We start from the raw sequence: 19849 nt of genomic DNA on the forward strand, positions 1-19849 counted from the left end.
GATAAGAAAACAAGTTACATAGTCACACTGACTTTTATGAATTCAGCGCTCTCCTAAAAATTGACATCAAAGCACTACTGTGGTTTTTAGACACTTGTCCCAATGCGCACAGATAAAAGAGAGGCGAAAGATACCAAAGGGACATTCAAACTCATAAGTTAAAAATAAACTGACACCGCCATGGCTAAAAAAGAAAAAAAAAAAAAACAACAGACAAACAACAGTACACAAAACACAACATAGAAAAACTTTAGATAAAGGCTACTATTGACTTCTGGGTGTCTTTTTCTGTGTCTATTGTAAGCTGGTCCTCTACTGACTACTACACTTTGTCTATGAACAAAGTGTAGAAGTCAGTCGAGGACCAGCTTATGTCTATTGGATATACTGTTTGGTTTCTTTTTTTTTATTGTCGTTTATCTATTTTCTTATTTCATTATTAGACTTCATCACATATAAGATCATACTGTATCAAAGTATTTTTTTTATTAACATCCTTGATATAATCTCAGTGACAAATAACTGGTCACGGTTTTCCAGTGACTTGCCATAAGACTTGCTTTTTTTCAAAGCGTTCTTTATTTAAGATATAGTATGGAGAACTGAAGAAAAACAGTAAATTTTGATTAAAGTATTTACGAACAAAATGTTTTGACTTGCTCTTTCAATTTGCACATCTGTCTACTAAACAAATCCTTGATACAGACAAATTATAAATTCCGGAACCGTTTGCGTGCCCGATAACGGCGTATATTTAAAAATTACTATCGGAATATCTCGAGGTTTTTCAAAAAGAAATTTACACAACCTTCCGAACAGAAAGAAGAAAATGAAAATTTTTGAAAACATTGAAAACGATTAAAATTGACAACATTTATGTGAAATATGTAGTAAAATGCCAGGGTGGAAGCCTGACTGTCTGAGAGGTTCAGTTTATGAGCCAGGTGACTTAAATATTTGAGTTATAGTCTTACAGTATCTAGTGAGATGTTTATTGTTGAAAATTAACATTTCTTTCAGAAAAAAAAGGATTACCCCTACTGTCATCTTTAGATCCTGGAGAACATATAAAGACATGATTTTTATACTTATGCTGGATCTAAATGATTGCTTAATTTTAGTTAATATGAGACAGGTGTTACCTGATAAGCCCAGGAATTTTGGTACATGATTGTTTTGTTTATCTTCATACTTATCAAATAAAAGTTATCACAAATACGAATTTGCAGTAAACCGTGCACTTTTAAAATACAAATTTGCAGGAAATCGTATCCTATTTATGACTATAAATCCAAGAAAGTAACTGAAAACCAAAACGAGTTTTGTTGCCCTCTCGATCAAATTGATTGCATAAGATGTCATGTCAACTGTACGGAAGGAGTCGTTCTATCCCAGAACAATCAGAGAGTGGAACACCTTGCCCAACTCTACTGTCTCTAGAGTCCTGAATCCTTCAAGGCTCAGCTCCGTCATTAGATTAAATGCCATGTTTTTAATTGCACCTGTATATATATTAAATTGCACCCATTCTCTTTTTGTTTAATAAATTTCAAAAATATTTCATGCGCTCACTCCAAAATGTGGCAGAATAGTCAACCAGTTGACGGTGGCCGCTTACCGGAAGAAGGAGAATGTCTTTTGACATTTACTAGATCATGTGTGTGTCAAGGTTAATAATTTACTCAAAATATAGGACCCTTACAATTTCTGTGAACAAGTAAGCTGGTTCTACGTGAATTGTATCTTGGTGATGATATTGTTGAAGATCTGTCAGTGCATTAGTGGTATGACCCAAATCAACCATTCTACCATTTATACTCCCTTAGGGAGATATAAACTTATAATTTCAGATAGTAAAGGTTCCTCAGAAGGAACTAACAAATAACAGTCTGTGCCAAACGCCGACAGTCCTGACCGATGAAATAGATGCAGGTCAGCCAAATCATATGTCAATTCCTGTCCGTATGTTCGGTGTTTTCACTGTCTCAGTTCTGTGACTTATTATTGCATTTTGATATGCGTGGGCACAGTTTGGTAGAAATGAAAACTTCCGGGTAAAATATTTTCTCCGAAGTATTTTCAAGGGGCTATACCTGGTAAACCCTTGATACGTAACCTGACTGACTAAGGAAGCAATCATGACAAAAAGCGCAAATAGGAGACCAGAGAGAAATTTTTACCATGAAATATGGCAAAGTTTACACCACAAAATTTACTCAGAAATACCTGTGAACCTGGAACAGTTTTAAAGCATGGCAGGAACTAGATATTTTAATTTGAAATGCATTTTATGTTTCAGAAAATTAAAAAGACTTACCTCGATTTTTAGATTTTTTTCTTAAGGTTCCCGCTGAAGGTGCCAAAATAAACGGACCTGGATTTTTAGATTCTTTTCTTAAGGTTCCCGCTGAAGGTGCCAAAATAAACGAACCTGGATTTTTAGATTCTTTTCTTAAGGTTCCCGCTGAAGGTGCCAAAATAAACGAACATCTGAATTTCATTTGATATATTCCACTCATTTACACAGTTTAAATCACATATTTTAGCTGATACATGAATCCATTGTCCCTCAATTGTCCATGTTTATTTATACAGTTCACTACAATTATCACAGGGGGAAACATTCATAACATTTTTCCTAACTTAGTTTAATTTTGCAACTTATGCATATACTGTGGGAACAAAGTTTATAATTTTCACATAAAATGGATTTAAGATTTAATTATCTGGTTCGTGCCATGCTTTTTCCAGGTGCACAGGTTTGTAACTGCTCAGCACTTATTTAAATTTTTTTTTTACATAAATTAAGAATTTTGGCATGCACTGTGTTCACTTCCAACATGTCTAACTGTAAACATAAAAGAATTTAAGAGCTTTAGATAGAATTAGCCAAATGTGTACATGTAATATTATTATGTCCCATAAAGAGTTTTAAGTTTAAGTCATAATTGTTTTTTATAATATTTATTTCAGATCTTTTGAAGCTAAAAGAAAGAAAGCATAATCAAAATGCAGTAATAGAAGATTCATGTGAAGGTACACTTGTTTCATGGATATGAATCAACCACCACCACACACACACACACATACATATGCACTAATATAACCAGGAAATAAAAAAATCGTAAGGGTTCCGCGGAACCCAGTGTCTCGCTTACTTTTGCTGTTAGTTGCAGGCTCAACAAAAATGGGGAAAAAATTATTAAAAATTTTCCTCTAGATACTATCTTTTGATTGTAAGAAGTTCTGTTCAAGTTTGGTAAAAATCCAAGAAGGTTTATGAATCTAATAAATGTTCTAAAAACTTTAATTGCAGACTGTACGTAATGTTAACTGGAATAAAACTAAGTCCATTTATAAGTAATATATGGAAAAATAGGAAATACATTTTTACAAAATTTCCTTCTAGTTACTAGCTTTTGATCATAAACAAGCTTCTGTCCAAGTGTAGTACAAATCCAGGATAGTTTAAGAAAGTTATTAAAATTTGAAAAACTTTAACCACAGAGTGAATGTTATGTTAACTGGCAGAAAAACTAAGTCCATATATGAGTAAAATACGGATAAACAGGACTTTTTTTTTACAAAATTTTCTTCTGGATACTATCTTATGATTATAAACAAGCTTCTGTCCAAGTTTGGTTGAAATGCAGGATAGTTTAAGATAGTTATTAAAATTTCAAAAACTTTAACCACAGAGTGAATATTTGTGGACGACGCCGCCGCCAGCGACGCCGACGGAATGTAGGATCGCTATGTCTTGCTTTTGCGACAAAAGTCACAGGCTTGACAAAAATGTAGTTATAGAATTACAAATGTAATTCTAAAATTAATAGTTGTTATGATAGTTATAATTGTCGTGTCTATTTACATAAAGTTCATATATATTGATACATGTAGTGAATTTAAGTGAAATAAAATCTATCATTTCAAGACCAAAAACTAAAATAAAAAGTAAGAGCATAGGTGTGCTCTTACATTGCTTACAGTTTGTTGAGAAACCTGTCAAAATCTTTTGAGAATTCATCTATCATTGCAAAAGAACGGAAATTATTCAAGAATTAATATATTCATTGCACAATATCCTTACTAGCACTTCACAATATCAACAGGAAAGAAAAGTGTTTATATTGCTGTTCTTTATATCAAAATCACAGTAAGAAGGTCCTTAGCACTTTTTTGAGCCTAATTTGTTGATAGAAGGTGATAATGCTTCATAAATGCATTGAGGAATATTATTCCATAAAAGATTAAATAAGGCATTAGAGAACCTGTGTGAATTTAGTTCAGAAAATCTTGTTATGACTGTAAGCAAGATTTCACTTGCAAAATGTATATCTTTAAATTTAAATGAAGACTTGTCTATTTTCTTTTATTTATAGATGACAGGAAGGGCATTGCTGTCATCGAACTGTATAAACAAGATGGTTGTGGTCTGGGATTTATTGTATCAGGTAAAGAAATATTCAATTCTTTTGGAAAACTCAGATGTAAATGTTATATTTTATTTAAGATATAATTCTTTCATGCCATGCTCTATGCTAATTTTAACATGGGTAGACATTATATTTGTTAATATCTTTATACCGAGCGAAAGTGAGGTTTAAAATGTGGACAAATATAATACCTACCCATGTTAAAATGAGCATAGAGCATGGCATGATAGAATTATTTCGATTCTAATAGGAAAATTTAGAACTTTTATCCTCTGAAGCGAACCTATAATACACGTTCGAAAGACAGCCATTTTGATTTGATGAAGCCAAAACAATATAGAAAATTAACCGTTTCACAATAAAAAATGAACAAATACATGTAAACTTACTCTTAGAATGATTTTATTCAATTTCCTAGCGAGTAACACCAACACAAATATCCATTTTGATCTTTGGCGTTGTTTAAAATACAACTGACATTGCAATTTCAATTGTGACGTCAATCACGTGCAGCCCATGTTTTATTCAAATATACATGGCTTTGTTACCAAAGCAAAAAAAGAACATCATATTAGAATATACCCTCATTCACTTAGTGGTTGGTATACTTCGGTTACCTTGTCTGTCTTTTTGTTTGTCCATTATTTTTATTACATACTACTCAGCTTCTGTATAAAGGAATAATTTGATATTTTGTCAAGAATTTGGTTAAGTTGGGTACATGGTCTCAGAAAGAAAAGTGGCTGGCATTGTAGCTTGGAATGAAGTCTAAATCTAAAATCAGAAAAAACATGCAACTTGCAGTAATTGAGGCAAAATTTAGTGTACTTGCATAATACTTTTTTTGGGGGTAAAGATTGCATTTATGGAATCAAAACCCGTTTGGGACTGGGACTGGCTTGATACATGTATTTTCCAAACCTTATCACAACTTTTGAGAGTAGAAACACATTGTGCTTGAGGTGAATATTCTTTTCTCTAATTCTTCGTCAATTTATCCCTTTCTGCACCCATTGTATAAAAAAATTTAATCAACGTGTGGTTCGTTTGATCTCAGTTCTTCATTGGTTAAAATCCGATTATGACGTCGAATTTTCTTGCTTTCCTCTGAATTTCCTATTGTATCGGCATGAAAAAAGGCGACCATGCCTGATGACGTCACATAGAAAGAACACATCTTTTTGCAGATCATTCAAAAAGAAGGAATAAGTTTGCCTGCATATGACTGTTTGAAAATCATTAGAGAAACAGATTCCACCACCAAATCTCGTGTAATACTATATTTATCCACTCTCGACAGTTAAATTTTAAATATTTAAAACGCTCGGCGAGTTTCTCGAGTGGATAAATATCATATCACACTCGATAGAGTGGTAGAATCTATATTTACATCCTATCAACGTACATTTCAAGCTATTAGATATGAAATAAATATTCAGATATTTATGTAACAAAATGTTGTGTATGAGTAGAAACATTCTTGCCAAGAAAACTATTTTATTGAAAATTATATGAGTGAATCTACAAAGCAATGAAAGGTAATATTAAATTTGGAGTTATCTTCCTTTGTTCAAAATTGTAGTTGAACCAACTACAGTTATGGACAAAAGAAGATATCACTTATTGAAAATATTGCCTTCCATTGCTAGTACAAAGGCAATGTTTAATTTTTAGTTCCCATCGCAAAATGAATGCAATCTTTACCCTGTAGTGCTAACAAGCACTTTGATTTTGTAAAAAAATCTTCAATGATGTTGTTTTAATTGTAATTGTCTATTGATATCTATTGTTACGTTGAACCATATGCTAGAGAAAATGTAAAGACAATCGAACCAATTTCAACAGAAAAAAAGATTAGTTTGTAAGTCATTAATGTTGTCTGCTCTATGGTCGGGTTGTTGTCTCTTTGACACATTCCCCATTTCCATTCTCAATTTTATTAATGAATGCATTACTCATATACCGGAATATCATCATGATCTTAGTGAAAAGTTTAAAGCTTACATAAATCATTGTGGAAAAGTAATTGAGATTGTATGTTTAAACTGTGTACTTCCAGGAGGAGAGGATAAAGGTTTTAGACCCACAGTATCAAGTATAAGACCAGGAGGAACTGCTCATAGGTATATCTTTAGAGTAATTTTTAATAATATTCTAGATAAATCTTATTGTACAAGATGATAGGTACATCTTACATTTAAATTTTAATAACATTCTAGATATATCTTATCGAATAAGATGTAGTTATAAGATTTGTTTCCTACAGTTTTGAGATGATATATATGGAAATTTTAAGGCTTGCTTTTAGAAACATTTCTGTCTGTGTGTCATCATCATGCATATTTTGTTCATGTATTCACAAATCAGGTAAAATCAAAGAACAGCAAGGTAATTTAACATCACTATTGAGGATGACCCAGGGATCACCACAGGCTATTTAAGGGTGGAGCTCCTCCACCCTTAAATTTTCGGCTCCACCCTTAAATCTCCAGCACCACTCTTGAAATCTCAACACCACCCTTGAATTTTTGAAAAATGTGATGAAAAGGTAAAAGTTTTGACAATTTTTACTTCAAAAGTATAAATTCATGCCATTATTTCAATTTTTTTTTACAATGGCTTTAATTTATTTATCTTTTTCCAAATTAACAGATTATGATCTACAATAAAGATCTTGTGTGATTGTAATTTCAATTTTTTTTTTTTTCTTGAACACCACCCTTAAAATAAATTCTGTGGTGATCCCTGTGACCATTAAGATCTGAAAACAAGCAAACCACACATTGAACGTCTAAACCACTGCTTAAATAATCCCAAAGATCATACATAGCAGATACTTGAGTTGAGAAATATAAACCATAGGCAATATAATCTCATTTACTTTTACAGATCTGATTCCTTAGAAGTAGATGATATCATCTTGTCTGTTAATGGTATAAAGACAGATGGAATGAAACATGACGAAATAATCAACTTATTAAAGAACACTGGAGAACATGTTATACTTGAAGTAGAATATCAACTTCCTGATAATTGTAAGTAATACTGGGGATTGGTTATTAATCGGGGGTCTTATTTGGGGGTTCTGATCCCGGATCCCCCTTACTGTTTTGTCAGATTCCCGTATCCTGCTTAGACTATATGTATGTAAGCAATTCTCATTTTTTTGTAATTTCCCGTGTCCCGCTAGACTTCATTTCCCATTTTCACGGCACAATAATTTGACTTTCACGTGTCATGCTTACAAAAAATCGGCAATCCCGGGTCACGCATGGACCCCAATGAGACCCACTTATTTGTGGTTTACCAATTTTCATTTTTTGTGAATTTCATGGGTATTGATTTAAAGCCACAAATTTCACCAAAGTACAAATTTGCTTTATGCTTGACTGTAGACTTAGGCAAAACCACAAAATCAAATATCCTCGAAAATAAAATTTGTTCCCAATCCAAGAAAATTACTACACACAAAATCAAATGAATCCATAGAAGATATATGTTAATGAAAATAAAAACATTAAGCAGTTTAAGAATAAGGCCATACTTAAAAATATTTTGGTTTGCCCAAACCCTACCCAAAGGTAGAGACAGTGAGTAGGTAATTAGGCATTTTCTTTTTCTTTTTTCGACAAAAAGAAACTGAAGTGTCAGATATTTTTTAATCTTCATACCTATCTGATTGAAAAAAAACTTTTTCACATCAGGACATTAAAAGATTTTGAGTAGGCAGCTATTTTCTGGGTAGGTAGGGTTAGGGCAAACAAACATATTCTTTTTTATGGCCTAATGCATTGAAGCATTTTTATGCCTTCACAATGGTAACTTTTTTAACCTAAGTAAATCAGATCACTGATAATGTAAGGGACTCTGAAAGCCACTATTAATAATAAAAAATTCTCATTCCATTCTGGATGGGGCAAACCAAAGCCATAAAAATTTGGAATTTGCTGCTTCTCCACTAGGCATGATTTATTTAGAAGTAAGAGTAAAGTATTGTTGGCTAGGAGAGATCTGCTTGAGGGATTTTAATGGTTGAGGGTTGAAACTGAGCGTGATATTGATAATGCCATGTCATATACACTTCATTATAAAAGTTAAAATGGATGGGTTTTTTTCCTGTTGGGGTTTGTTAATGCCTGTGCAACTGTGACTGATATAGATTTCGTCACAGATGGCTGATACAAAACAATTGCCATTGATTTTTATTTGCACATAATTTTTTTTATTTACTAAACACCAAGTATGGCATAATTCTTCTTATTTTGCATTTGTTTCTTATTTTCTCTGTTTTATTTGCAGCATTTTCAAGTTCCTTTTCTGTTTGTTGTAAACAACATACTGTGTCCCTGGAAAGAGATAGTGGAGGGTTTGGATTTACTCTGCGTGGAGGATACGATAACAACCCACAGAAATCTAGAGCCTTAACTGTCACTCAAATAAGACCAGGAGGATCAGCCGATAGGTAATACTTCAGTGGGTTAATGTATCATTGCAAACTGGAAAGTATGTTAATATTGTATATTTAATTATTTGAATATTCTAGTTGAGGCCATAATGAAAAAAAATGTAGATTCTCATCCCCGCCTGTCCAGAATTTTTTAGACCACAGCAAATGTTTTATTGCAGTTTTTTTCTGTTTTTCTTTGCTAGAAGTTTTCACAAATTATGGAGAAAAAATGCACAAATTTGTCAGTCCATCTTGATTTAAAAGTATGATGAGAATTTAGTATTTTTTTTATTTTGGCCTAAGTCAAGTTGGATACACAATTTGCAAGGGAAAAAAGAGTTTATGGTATAACTTCCTTCAATGTTTTTTAGTTTTTTGTTATCATGTACATGTCTAATTTTTGTAATTTGTGAAAAAATAAGAAAAAAAAAAATTATTTAACAGATGCTGAGATAAATTATTGTAAGTTTTTTTTGCAAAGTAGGCAAAATACAAAATGTAAGAAGTAATTTTGGATTATGTAGATACAAATATATTTTTCTTGTTTGCTTGATAGTGTATCAGAAATTTCTGTAGGCAATTTAATAATTATATGATGATTATTTTCATAAAGATTTGAATAATTTTTCATTCAGAAGCAAGATTTTTTTTAAGTATCACTTCGTTCTTCATATCTGATTCTCTCAAAATGCTTTTGCAAATTAAATCTTCATGATGTCTGGGTATTTAAGGTTTATAAATTGTATCATTGGATTTGCAAGTATTCTGGGTTGATAGATAGATAGATAGTTTATTCTCATAAAACCATGCAAGTACAAAGGTTACAGAGAAGATAAAAACATTTCTCTAATTCTTCGTCAATTTATCCCTTTCTGCACCCATTGTATAAAAAAAATTTAATCAACGTGTGGTTCGTTTGATTTCAGCTCTCAATTGGTTAAAATCCGATTATGACGTTGAATTTTCTTGCTTTCCTCTGAATTTCCTATTGTGACGGCATGAAAAAAGGCGACCATGCCTGATGACGTCACATAGAAAGAACACATCTTTTTACAGATCATTCGAAAAGAAGGAATAAATTTGCCTGCGTATTGTTTGAAAATCATTAGAGAAACAGATTCCACCACCAAATCTTGTGTAATACGATATTAATCCACTCTCAACAGTTAAATTTTAAATATTTAAAACGCTCGGCGAGCCTCGCGTTTTAAATTTGAAAGTTTAACTGTCTCGAGTGGATAAATATCGTATCACACTCGATGTAGTGGTAGAATCTATATGTATACAAAATATTAGATGTGATAACATAAAAACCAAAAATAAAATAAAAAATAAATAAATAAAATATATAAACATGTTCTTGTTCTTGTTCTTATTGTGTCTGTTTATTAATGAGTTACTTTATTTTTTCAGAGAAGGGTCCATACAGGTTGGAGATAGAATTATTGCAATCAATGAATACAATGTTGCACATTTTACCCTGTCTGAGGCCTCAATGTTCCTGCAACAATGTGGACATGAAGCTAACTTTACAGTTGAATATGATATGTCTGTTATAGGTTAGTAATTTGTGAAATGATTCTTGAGTATTTTCATAATTGCCCCCATTTCTCAGATTCTGTATTAATATGTTCTTGCCATTGTAATTATTACTTCTATATAAAGTCACAGTGGCACCTCAAACCTTCATGGAATTTTATGAAACTTGGACACAATTTTCTTTCTGATCAAGAGATAGCATCTAGAGCAAAATAAAAAAAAAATGTGTTAAAATTTTTTCTGTATTTTACCTATGCAACTAATAATAAAGAGATATTTCTTGAGTAAAATTATTTTGCTAATAAATGGACTTATTTTCTATTTTGAAGTGAACACCTAGTCAAATCTGTGTGAGAAAGATTTATTAGCAACTTTTAATAACTTTCATGGAAATTTTTTAAAACATGGACAAAAGCTTCATGATAGTCCCTGAGCATTTTATGAATTTTATGTCCCTGCTGTGATGGAGGGTGCATTAAATTTTACCCTTGTCCGTCTGTCATTACGTTCTTATGATCCAAAATAAGTTTTCATTCTCTAATTTTAGTTTGCCTTAACCAAATGTTAATAAACTTATACACAATGCTCATTTCCACAAAACACAGATCAAGTTTGAATTTGGGTGGCGTCACTTTCATTTTTATTTAGTTATGTCACTTTATAAATGGAAAAATTGCTAAATTTGCCATTTCTGCACACTAACATTAGTTTGTCTCATCTAAACTTATATTCACTGCTTATTAACACCAAACTCAGATCAGATGGGTGGTGTCATTTTCATCATTCTTAAGTTACCTTTCTTTATAAAGGAAAAAATAGCTGAATTTGCTGTTTTTCGCACTCTAACTTTACTACATTGACTCTTGCATATTTACAAGTGGGACATCAGTGTCCCATAGACTCATTTTTCTCTTATTTCTTTTCATTTTCCTGTATATACTTATTAATGCATTTTATTTTGGTAGTCAACATTGCACTTTAAACTGACAGTAGCAATCACAGGTGACAGAACATTACACTTTAAACTGACAGTAGCAATCACAGGTGACAGAACAAATCTTGCTTGCTAGCAGGGGTTATTCCAGCTTACTCTACCAAACAGTGCCTTGTTTAATCATTCTCATTCATATTGTTTTCTTTTTTTTATTTACAGATACCATTAAGAATGCTACCGGACCATTGTTGGTAGAAATAGGCAGAGTACCTGGGACATCCTTAGGTCTAGGACTTTCACAGACATCACATCAGGGAAAATGGTGTTTGTCTATTGATGGCATTGATCCAATGAGCTTAGCAGACAGGTATGTTGGAATGTCTGATAGGTGAATTCTAAATTGCTAATAAATATGATTTATTAAAAAGTACCTACAGTATCTGTTATACTTAGGGCTATTCCAGAAAAAAATGTATGGAGGGGTGGGAAGGCAGACGGCATATTTTGGTATTAATATGGATTCAATCATAGGGTCTTTGCATCGGAAATAAACACGTTTGTTCTAAAACCAGTTGTTGGCATGATACGGGTTATGTTCTTCTGAATCTTCTCATATATTTTAGGATGGTATGATACTAAACCCCTAATGGACGGGATTGTGCTTGATTTTCATATGATGAAGACATAATCTTTCAATCAGTTTAATTGAGGTCTGGAGCTGGCATGTCAGTAACTGCTAGTAGTCCTTTGTTCATTTATGTATCATTGTCATTTTGCTTAGTTTCTTTTGTTATCTATTCTAACATCGGACTTGGACTTCTTTTAAACTGAGTTTTATTGTGCGTATTGCTGTGTGTTTGTTTATTCTACATTTGCTAGAGGTAAAGGGGGACGGTTGAGATCTCACAAAACATGTTTAACCCTGCTGCATTTTTGCCCCTGTCCCAAGTAAGGAGCCTCTGGCTTTTGTTAGTCTGGTTTTTTTTTTAATTTTAGTTCATTTATATGTTTTGGAGTTAAATATGATGTCCATTTTCACTGAACTAGTACACATTTTTATTTAGGGGCCAGCTGAAGCCCGCCTCTGGGTGCGGGATTTTCTAGCTGTGTTGAAGACCCATTGGTGGCCTTCGGCTGTTTTTTGCTCTTTGGTCGGATTGTTGTCTCATTGACATAATCCCCATTTCCATTCTCAATTGTATTCTTTATATTAACAATACGTGGGTGATTGGTATCAGAACAACTTTTCACACCATAATGCACTATGCCCCCCCCCACTCTACATTTTTTTCTGGAATAGCTCTTATGAAAAAGAGGTAGGTCCAATTTCCCATATGTTAGTTTCAGTCACAAGGTCAAAATCAAAATGTTATCAAATCCGACTGGTTTGAATATTAAACAGTGTATATGATATTATCACACAAAATTTTAGCAATTGAACATATTTGAATTAAAAGAAAATGATATTCAGTGCTATATATATTGCTGCAAAAAAACAATTTTTTTTTTAAAAGTTGCATCGAAGAACGTCTCTAACCAAAATGAATTATTTGTAATCAAAAAACATTTCACAGCTTTAAAGAAGTTTTGGTTAAGGATGTCCTTCTCAAATATTTTTGAATTTATACTTAACATTTGCCAAAATCTGTCAAAATTGCAGTTTTAAGCTGTCTTATCTTTATGTCATATGTTTGAAAATACACCAAAATGTTGTTAAACAGTAAAGTACATCTATGATACTGTGATGTTTTTTTTATAGAAAAGGTTGAAGGACTTTTATTATAAAATTACCCTGTTTTGAATAACTCTCAAGTTTACTACACAGAAAATATTGATACTTATATCTCAGATTATCTAGTTACTCAATCAAATAATGTGGAGAATTTAACAATAAATCTACTTTCAGGTGTGGAGCATTGCATGTAGGTGACCTAATAAGATCCATTGAAGGGACCAGTGTTGAACACATGTCTATTGCTGAGGCTACACAACTACTAAAATGTAGCCTTGATGAAGTGGTCACCCTGGAAATATTACCAGCAAGGATCGTAGAACAACATACTTCCAGAGATATAATATCAAGAAGAGGGATTAAAAGTAATTTAGGTATATACATAATGTGATTTTAGATAAAGCATTGTAGGATCATATTTTTAACTAAGAATTATTTGAATAAGTCATTTTGTGAGGAAGTGATTTGCAAAATTAGCAGCTAGTCTTATATTTATATTTGATTGAAGTGATAGTTTTCTGCAGAATAAATTTGCTGGCTTGTTTGACTAGCATGAGTTGAATTAAATCTGTTAAAAACTGAAACAACTATTTTTATAAATCTATAGATAGGCCACTTTTAAAGAAATTAAAAAAAAACACAAGTTCTTAGTGAAGTTGATAAATAAAAAAAAAATACAAATAATTAAGAGTGTCTCATTTTTTGTTACATTTGAACTTACATAGCACCCAGGAAAGGCTTATTTAACTCTATGTTTGAAACTTCAGGTCATATAGTTATATATTTGGCATCTTCACTTTTTGGTTAGATTTGGGAATATTTGTATCTCTTTAAGATCTGTCACAGGTCAAAAAAATTTAAAAAAATTGTTGGACACTTTAAGCCACTTTAACTTACAAATGTACCTTAAAAATGAAGTATGTAATATTCTGATTGGTTTTATATGCTTATATTTGTATGTTTAAATGGAATATGCCTTATCCAATATTTCTTTGGTTTTCAGGCTTTATGTTTTTTAATTTTTATTAAAAGTGTCCAATTGATTATTCCCTATATGTATAATTATTATCATTATATATTTGTATACTGCATGCATATATTCAATATACAATTAGAACCATATAAATTCTATAGTTGAAATGAAATTTATAGTGACAGTCTTTTATATATTATCTTTTACTTTCACATTTATATAGCTATTTATATCTACTTTCCCTTTAGTTCGTTCCACCACTGGCAGCATGTCCAATGCAGCTTCTGTCCCAGCCATACCCTCCTCTCTTTCTACTCCTGGTAGCTTCAATATGTATAACTCTACAGGTTCCGCATATAACATGTCATCTGGTACCAGTACACTGAGGTTGTCCGGAAGGAAGAGACACCTGAATAAGAGACAGACATCCAACGGTAAGTTAAACATGTTAAAGGCATAAACTTGTCCAAATTTTTATATTGACAAAAATTATCAAGCATAGTTTGATGTATTAAGGCACAACTTAAGCTTAAATTTTTGATGGTTGAAATTAAATGTCAAAACGACCATAGACTGTTGTTCGATATTTGTTGGAATCTTCCAGTATTTAAATTTTGTAAAGATATAAAAAGCATTGAATGGAACAAAAGTTGATATAATTATGCTACCAAATTTGAACTATCTCACATTATATGAACAAAAGTTCATATAATTAGGGCTGTTCCATAAAAACAAACATGGGACCCAGGGAAGGCACTTCCGAATCTCATCTATGGGTGGGTATCATCTATGTTTTTGCACAGTGGAAATGCAAGTGAAATTTTAATTTGCCTCTATAGGTGGTTACCCCATTTTTGAAGCACCTTCCCTGGGTATCATGTATGTTTTGATGGAACAGCCCTTATGCTACCAAATTTGAACTATCTCACATTATATAACACCAAACATTAAGTATCAATTTTGATGGACGGAGGAATACATTTGTACTTACTTTTTAGTGAATACTGATTTAGTGGTTTTGCCAAAGTCTGCATACAAAAAATTGCCTTTAGAAAATTTGTAATTTTTTGAATATTTATGGTCGTGGTTCAGCTATACCCCGAAAATGCACGAAAATTGGTATCCCACGAATAATGATGAATTTACAGTAAGCAAAAGTACATTGGTTGTGGGGGACTTTGAATGAAAGAACCTTTCCACCCTATAAGTATTGTTAAATAGATGATATTATTATATAAGAAAGTGATCCAAGAAAAGGTAATCTTGTGCAAATATTAATTAAAGGAGATGTGAGGTTAATGTAAATGAGACAGCAACCCAAATCGAGAATCCAAGAGGATAGTTTTCATGATTTGTCCATCCATCTGTGTTTCAGTAACAACTTTAAGAATAATTTTTATGCCCCACCTACGGTAGTAGAGGGGCATTATGTTTTTCAGTCTGTGCATCCGTCCATCCGTCCATCTGTCCCTCTTTAGGTTAAAGTTTTTGGTCAAGGTAGTTTTTGATGAAGTTGAAGTCCAATCAACTCGAAACTTAGTACATATGTTCCCTATGATATAATCTTTCTAATTTTAATGCCAAATTAGAGTTTTGACCCCAATGTCACGGTCCACTGAACATAGAAAATGATAGTGTGAGTGGGGCATCTGTGTACTATGGACACATTCTTGTTTTTTATTCTTTTACAATTAAATTGTTTTTTAACCCTTTGATAAACACATTTTGATGAACATGTTTTCACTATGTGAACTCAATGACTGTCTATTAGTTGATGAATTATTTGACTCATCCTCATATAATCATTTTGGCATTTGGCAAGTCTATCGTAAGAATAGAATAAACATTGAATGGCAAATGAAATATGTAAATTAATAACTGTGGAAACAAAATGTTATCATGAAAACATTGCTGTTCAGTAATTTGATATGTCCAATACTTTATGCATATTCTGTATGAATTGATACACATATATGATATTTCCCATTCTTTCCTTTGTACGCAAGTACAGTACATTTAATGCATGTATACATTCAGAAAACAGCATGAGCTTTTAATTTTTCAGTCAAATATGCTCATAGTAAAATAATGGTATGTTTTTTATTCACTGAGACAGATTTTGAGACATCAGACTACCTCCTGTAGAGCAAATCAACACACTAAAACTCAATGGGGAAATGCACAAATACTCATATGGAAAAAATTTATATTAAAAATACATCACACAAAATTTGAATGCAGCAACTAGGCAAAATTAAAACATTTCAGGTAGGAAATGAGCTTATTATGCCCTGCCTATCATAGTAGGGGGCATTATGACTGGCCTGTGCATCCATCTGTTTGCCTGTTAGTCCGTTCATTAGTCTGTCTGTTTGCCTGTTCGTTAGTAGGCCCCTTCTATATCAGGTTATCAATTTTTATTTAGTTAGTTTACCATGAAGTTGTGGTCACATCAACAGGAAACTTAGTACACATGTGCATTATGATATGAACTCGTACTTTGACCTATAATGGTTTACTTTTATAAATTTTAACTTGGATGGAGAGTTGTCTCATTGTCACTCATACCACATCTTCTTATATCTATTTTAATTATATGCCAAATTACTGTTTTTATACTAATTTCACAATACAATAAACACGGAAATGTGATATTGCGAGCTGAACATCTTGTCCTATGAACACATATTCTTGTTTAAGTTTTTTTTATTAGTTAGTGCTCAGTATAAAACACTTTATTTTGCTTTTTTGTGTTCAGTTTCCATATCCTCCACTGCCACATCAGTTATGCTTGGCAACCAGATAGGCCGATCAGAAATCATGGAGATCAGACTGTATGCAGACTACAGAGGACTAGGTTTAACAGTAGAAGGAAGTTTTAATGATTCCTCTGTCCTTGGGGAAGCCCCTGTTGTATCTTATGTTCAGACTGGTAGTGCTGCAGACAGGTAAATACATACCAAGTATTGTTTTTAACTTGGAAAATATGTGCACAGCTTAATTATTTGTCATATTTTTTTCGCTAAATTGTTGGTGAGGTTACAACCTCCAAAAATTAGAATATGGGTAATAGGGACATGTTCTATGTTTGTTTTCTTATAATCATATCAAAACATGTAAATAAAAAATACATGGTAAATAGAGGCCAAATTAAGATTTTGCTAAAGATTTTCAGTATCAATTTTATGTTAGGTTTCGAGTAATTTTGTATTTTATTTATGTACAAAATGGCTAACCTGTAGTTCAAACTTGGCTTTCAGCTTATGTTAGTAGGTTTGCTTTCTTAATAGAAAATTATCAAAATTGACATGAGAAAAACATGATGGATTCTTACTTGCCAACCTCATATGATAAGATTTAGCATAACAAATATTAATAATGTGTAGAATATTAATAAGGCAGAGTATTAGATTCACTGTTTATTTTTGTTAGCTTAGTTTCCAGTGGCAAATATTTCATTTATGTTTGCTGTACATCCAATAGCTTTATTGTTATGATTTGCTCAATATGAGAAAAAATAAAACTCTACAAAGTGGATCAACAGTGATGAAGGGAAGGACATTTAGAATACCATACATTGTTTTTGGTCAATGTTCAATGGTTGAGAACAAACCTTTCCACAAATAACGAAAACATTTCAAAGCATTAAAAGAAATTCCTTTATTATAAGATAGTACTTTTTATAAACTTGTGTTACATTTTTTATGTAGATGTGCCTTGATGCAAGAAGGTGATAGAATATTAACAGTAAATGGACAGAGTTTGTCAGATAAAACTATTGATGAAGTGAATCAGCTGTTAAGAGAATGCAGACATCGATGTGATCTTGAAGTGGAATTTGATGTTGCAGGTTTGTAGTTCAATGTAAAAAAAATTTGATGTCTTGTAAACGTCATCGAAACAACAACCAATCAACACAAGTCTGTCATGTTTTAGAGGATATACATGTCTAATGGGTTAATCCCCATTTGCTACAGAAAAGAAATTAACCAAACTGTCACAGTATCTTTTCAAGGAACTGAAGTTTTGCGTCTTCAATCTTATTTTGGAATAAAGTTAATTTCTGGAGTTTTCCATTCCTAAGCAAGAATTTCCAATGTGCTTCCCATGCAACACAGAATTCCTCATAGACCACTTAACCTGCATATAATGCTTTTGTAGCTCCTTATAACCAAGTAAATTGAAATCTGTCAAAAAAAATTTCTAAAATTATGATGGTTTGCATTCCTTCAGCTTCTTATTTTGTTTGTAAATACAGGATTAAAGAAAGGTAAAAAATTACTCACACAATTATTCAAATGCTATATAAATTATTTTCGACAGCTTTATTGTGTTTTAAATGTATTTGTCTGAAGAAGCTTAGAATTTCTATTAAAGAGCTTTTATTGTTGTATTTATTTAATTCTTGATATTTTTAGTAGACTATTTCCCTACCCTATATATCTTGTTAGGGAAAAATATACTGAAAATGATACACAAGACTTTTTTTACCCTTTATAAGCTTTTGCTTGTTTGTTTGTTGTGGTAATATCAATTTCTATGCATTAGTATAATTGTCATGACAGTCAGTTTTATTGGTTGACAAAACTAAGGCCTTTGGTAAGGGCTATTCCATTAAAATGTATGTGGGAGGATAGGAAGGGACTTTCAAAATATCCCTACAACCAAGAACCATTTTTTAGATAATTTTGCGTAATGGTAATAGACGCATACTGAAAAAAGACCAATGACCCACATTCAATAATTAAACTTCCCTTCCTACCCTCCCACATACATTTTAATGGAATAGCCCTGATAGCTTTGTATCAATCAGTTTCATTGGTGGAAAAAGTGAGTGTTTGGAGTGTCAGATTTATGTTATTCAGCTTCATTGGTTGTAGAAATGAGCATTTGGTAAATGATCAACCTCCTTTTGAGTCACTAACAAATGACACATATACGGTAAGTAGGTTGCACACAGTATGCATTTTTTGCATATTGAGGGTGAGGCTGATCAACTGTCTTGAAACTGAACTCCTCCTGCCTACAATAACTTAGGATTTCTACAAAGAGAATGACTATTTTAGTAGTTTTATCTTAATTTTACTTTAGATTTAATTATGACAGTATTGGTTTGTTAAAAAATGTGCCTATAAGACGATGTTTAATTATATGGATACTGTATTTTACCCAATAAACATCCCCCGGGTGCTGAATTTTCTAGAATGCGGTGCGTTTAATAGGACAGTCAGTCTGAATCAAGTATGACTGCCTTGCAGTTAATTATCATAATGTTTGCGAAACAGACTATAGTTATTGTATGAGAATGGTCAGCATATCTAAATATAGATTATGCAGTCGATGAATCAATTTTATTGGTGTGCATTTTTACTACATGTGTATAGTAATGGAATTGAGTTTGTCAAGTTCTGTAAGAGGTAATCACATTTACAAAAGTTGTTGGCAGTATCAAATTGTTGAAAAATTACATTGCAAAATTGAAAAAAATAGTCTGCAAGTCAAATTGCCGAATCAAGATTTTGGTAACTAATTTTATTTTTAGTGTTCATCAGGTCAAATGCAGTATGTTGTTTTCTATAAACAAAGCCATTAGAATTTGCTTTTACTGAACACTTTGATGCAAGTATAGTTGATGCACACAAAAGACATGAACATTTGTTTTTTTTTTTAATTATATTTTGATATTTTTGCCCATTAATAGCAGGTGCCGATGGCAGATCTTAAATACTGTATGCTAACTTTCCTAAACTAAAATCAATTTATAGCTTGGTATATTGTATAAACATTT

At 32.1% G+C, this 19849-nt stretch overlaps 1 protein-coding gene across 1 annotated transcript in view; it reads left to right on the forward strand.

Moving 5' to 3' along the window:
- The first annotated feature begins 810 nt into the window (after positions 1–810).
- The window catches only part of LOC127704018 (glutamate receptor-interacting protein 2-like), a 30908-nt gene continuing 11869 nt past the window's right edge, over positions 811–19849 (forward strand). The window contains exons 1-12 of the mRNA XM_052208000.1: positions 811–944; positions 2974–3036; positions 4383–4454; positions 6496–6559; positions 7326–7471; positions 8736–8898; positions 10297–10442; positions 11576–11723; positions 13263–13462; positions 14310–14495; positions 16820–17009; positions 17772–17911. Of these exons, the coding sequence (XP_052063960.1) occupies positions 896–944; positions 2974–3036; positions 4383–4454; positions 6496–6559; positions 7326–7471; positions 8736–8898; positions 10297–10442; positions 11576–11723; positions 13263–13462; positions 14310–14495; positions 16820–17009; positions 17772–17911 (1567 nt within the window). The 5' untranslated portion in view covers positions 811–895. The remainder of the gene's footprint in view (positions 945–2973; positions 3037–4382; positions 4455–6495; positions 6560–7325; positions 7472–8735; positions 8899–10296; positions 10443–11575; positions 11724–13262; positions 13463–14309; positions 14496–16819; positions 17010–17771; positions 17912–19849) is intronic.

This window comes from Mytilus californianus, unplaced genomic scaffold (genome assembly GCF_021869535.1).
Source record: "Mytilus californianus isolate M0D057914Y unplaced genomic scaffold, xbMytCali1.0.p SCAF_1, whole genome shotgun sequence".
Lineage (NCBI taxonomy): Eukaryota > Metazoa > Mollusca > Bivalvia > Mytilida > Mytilidae > Mytilus > Mytilus californianus.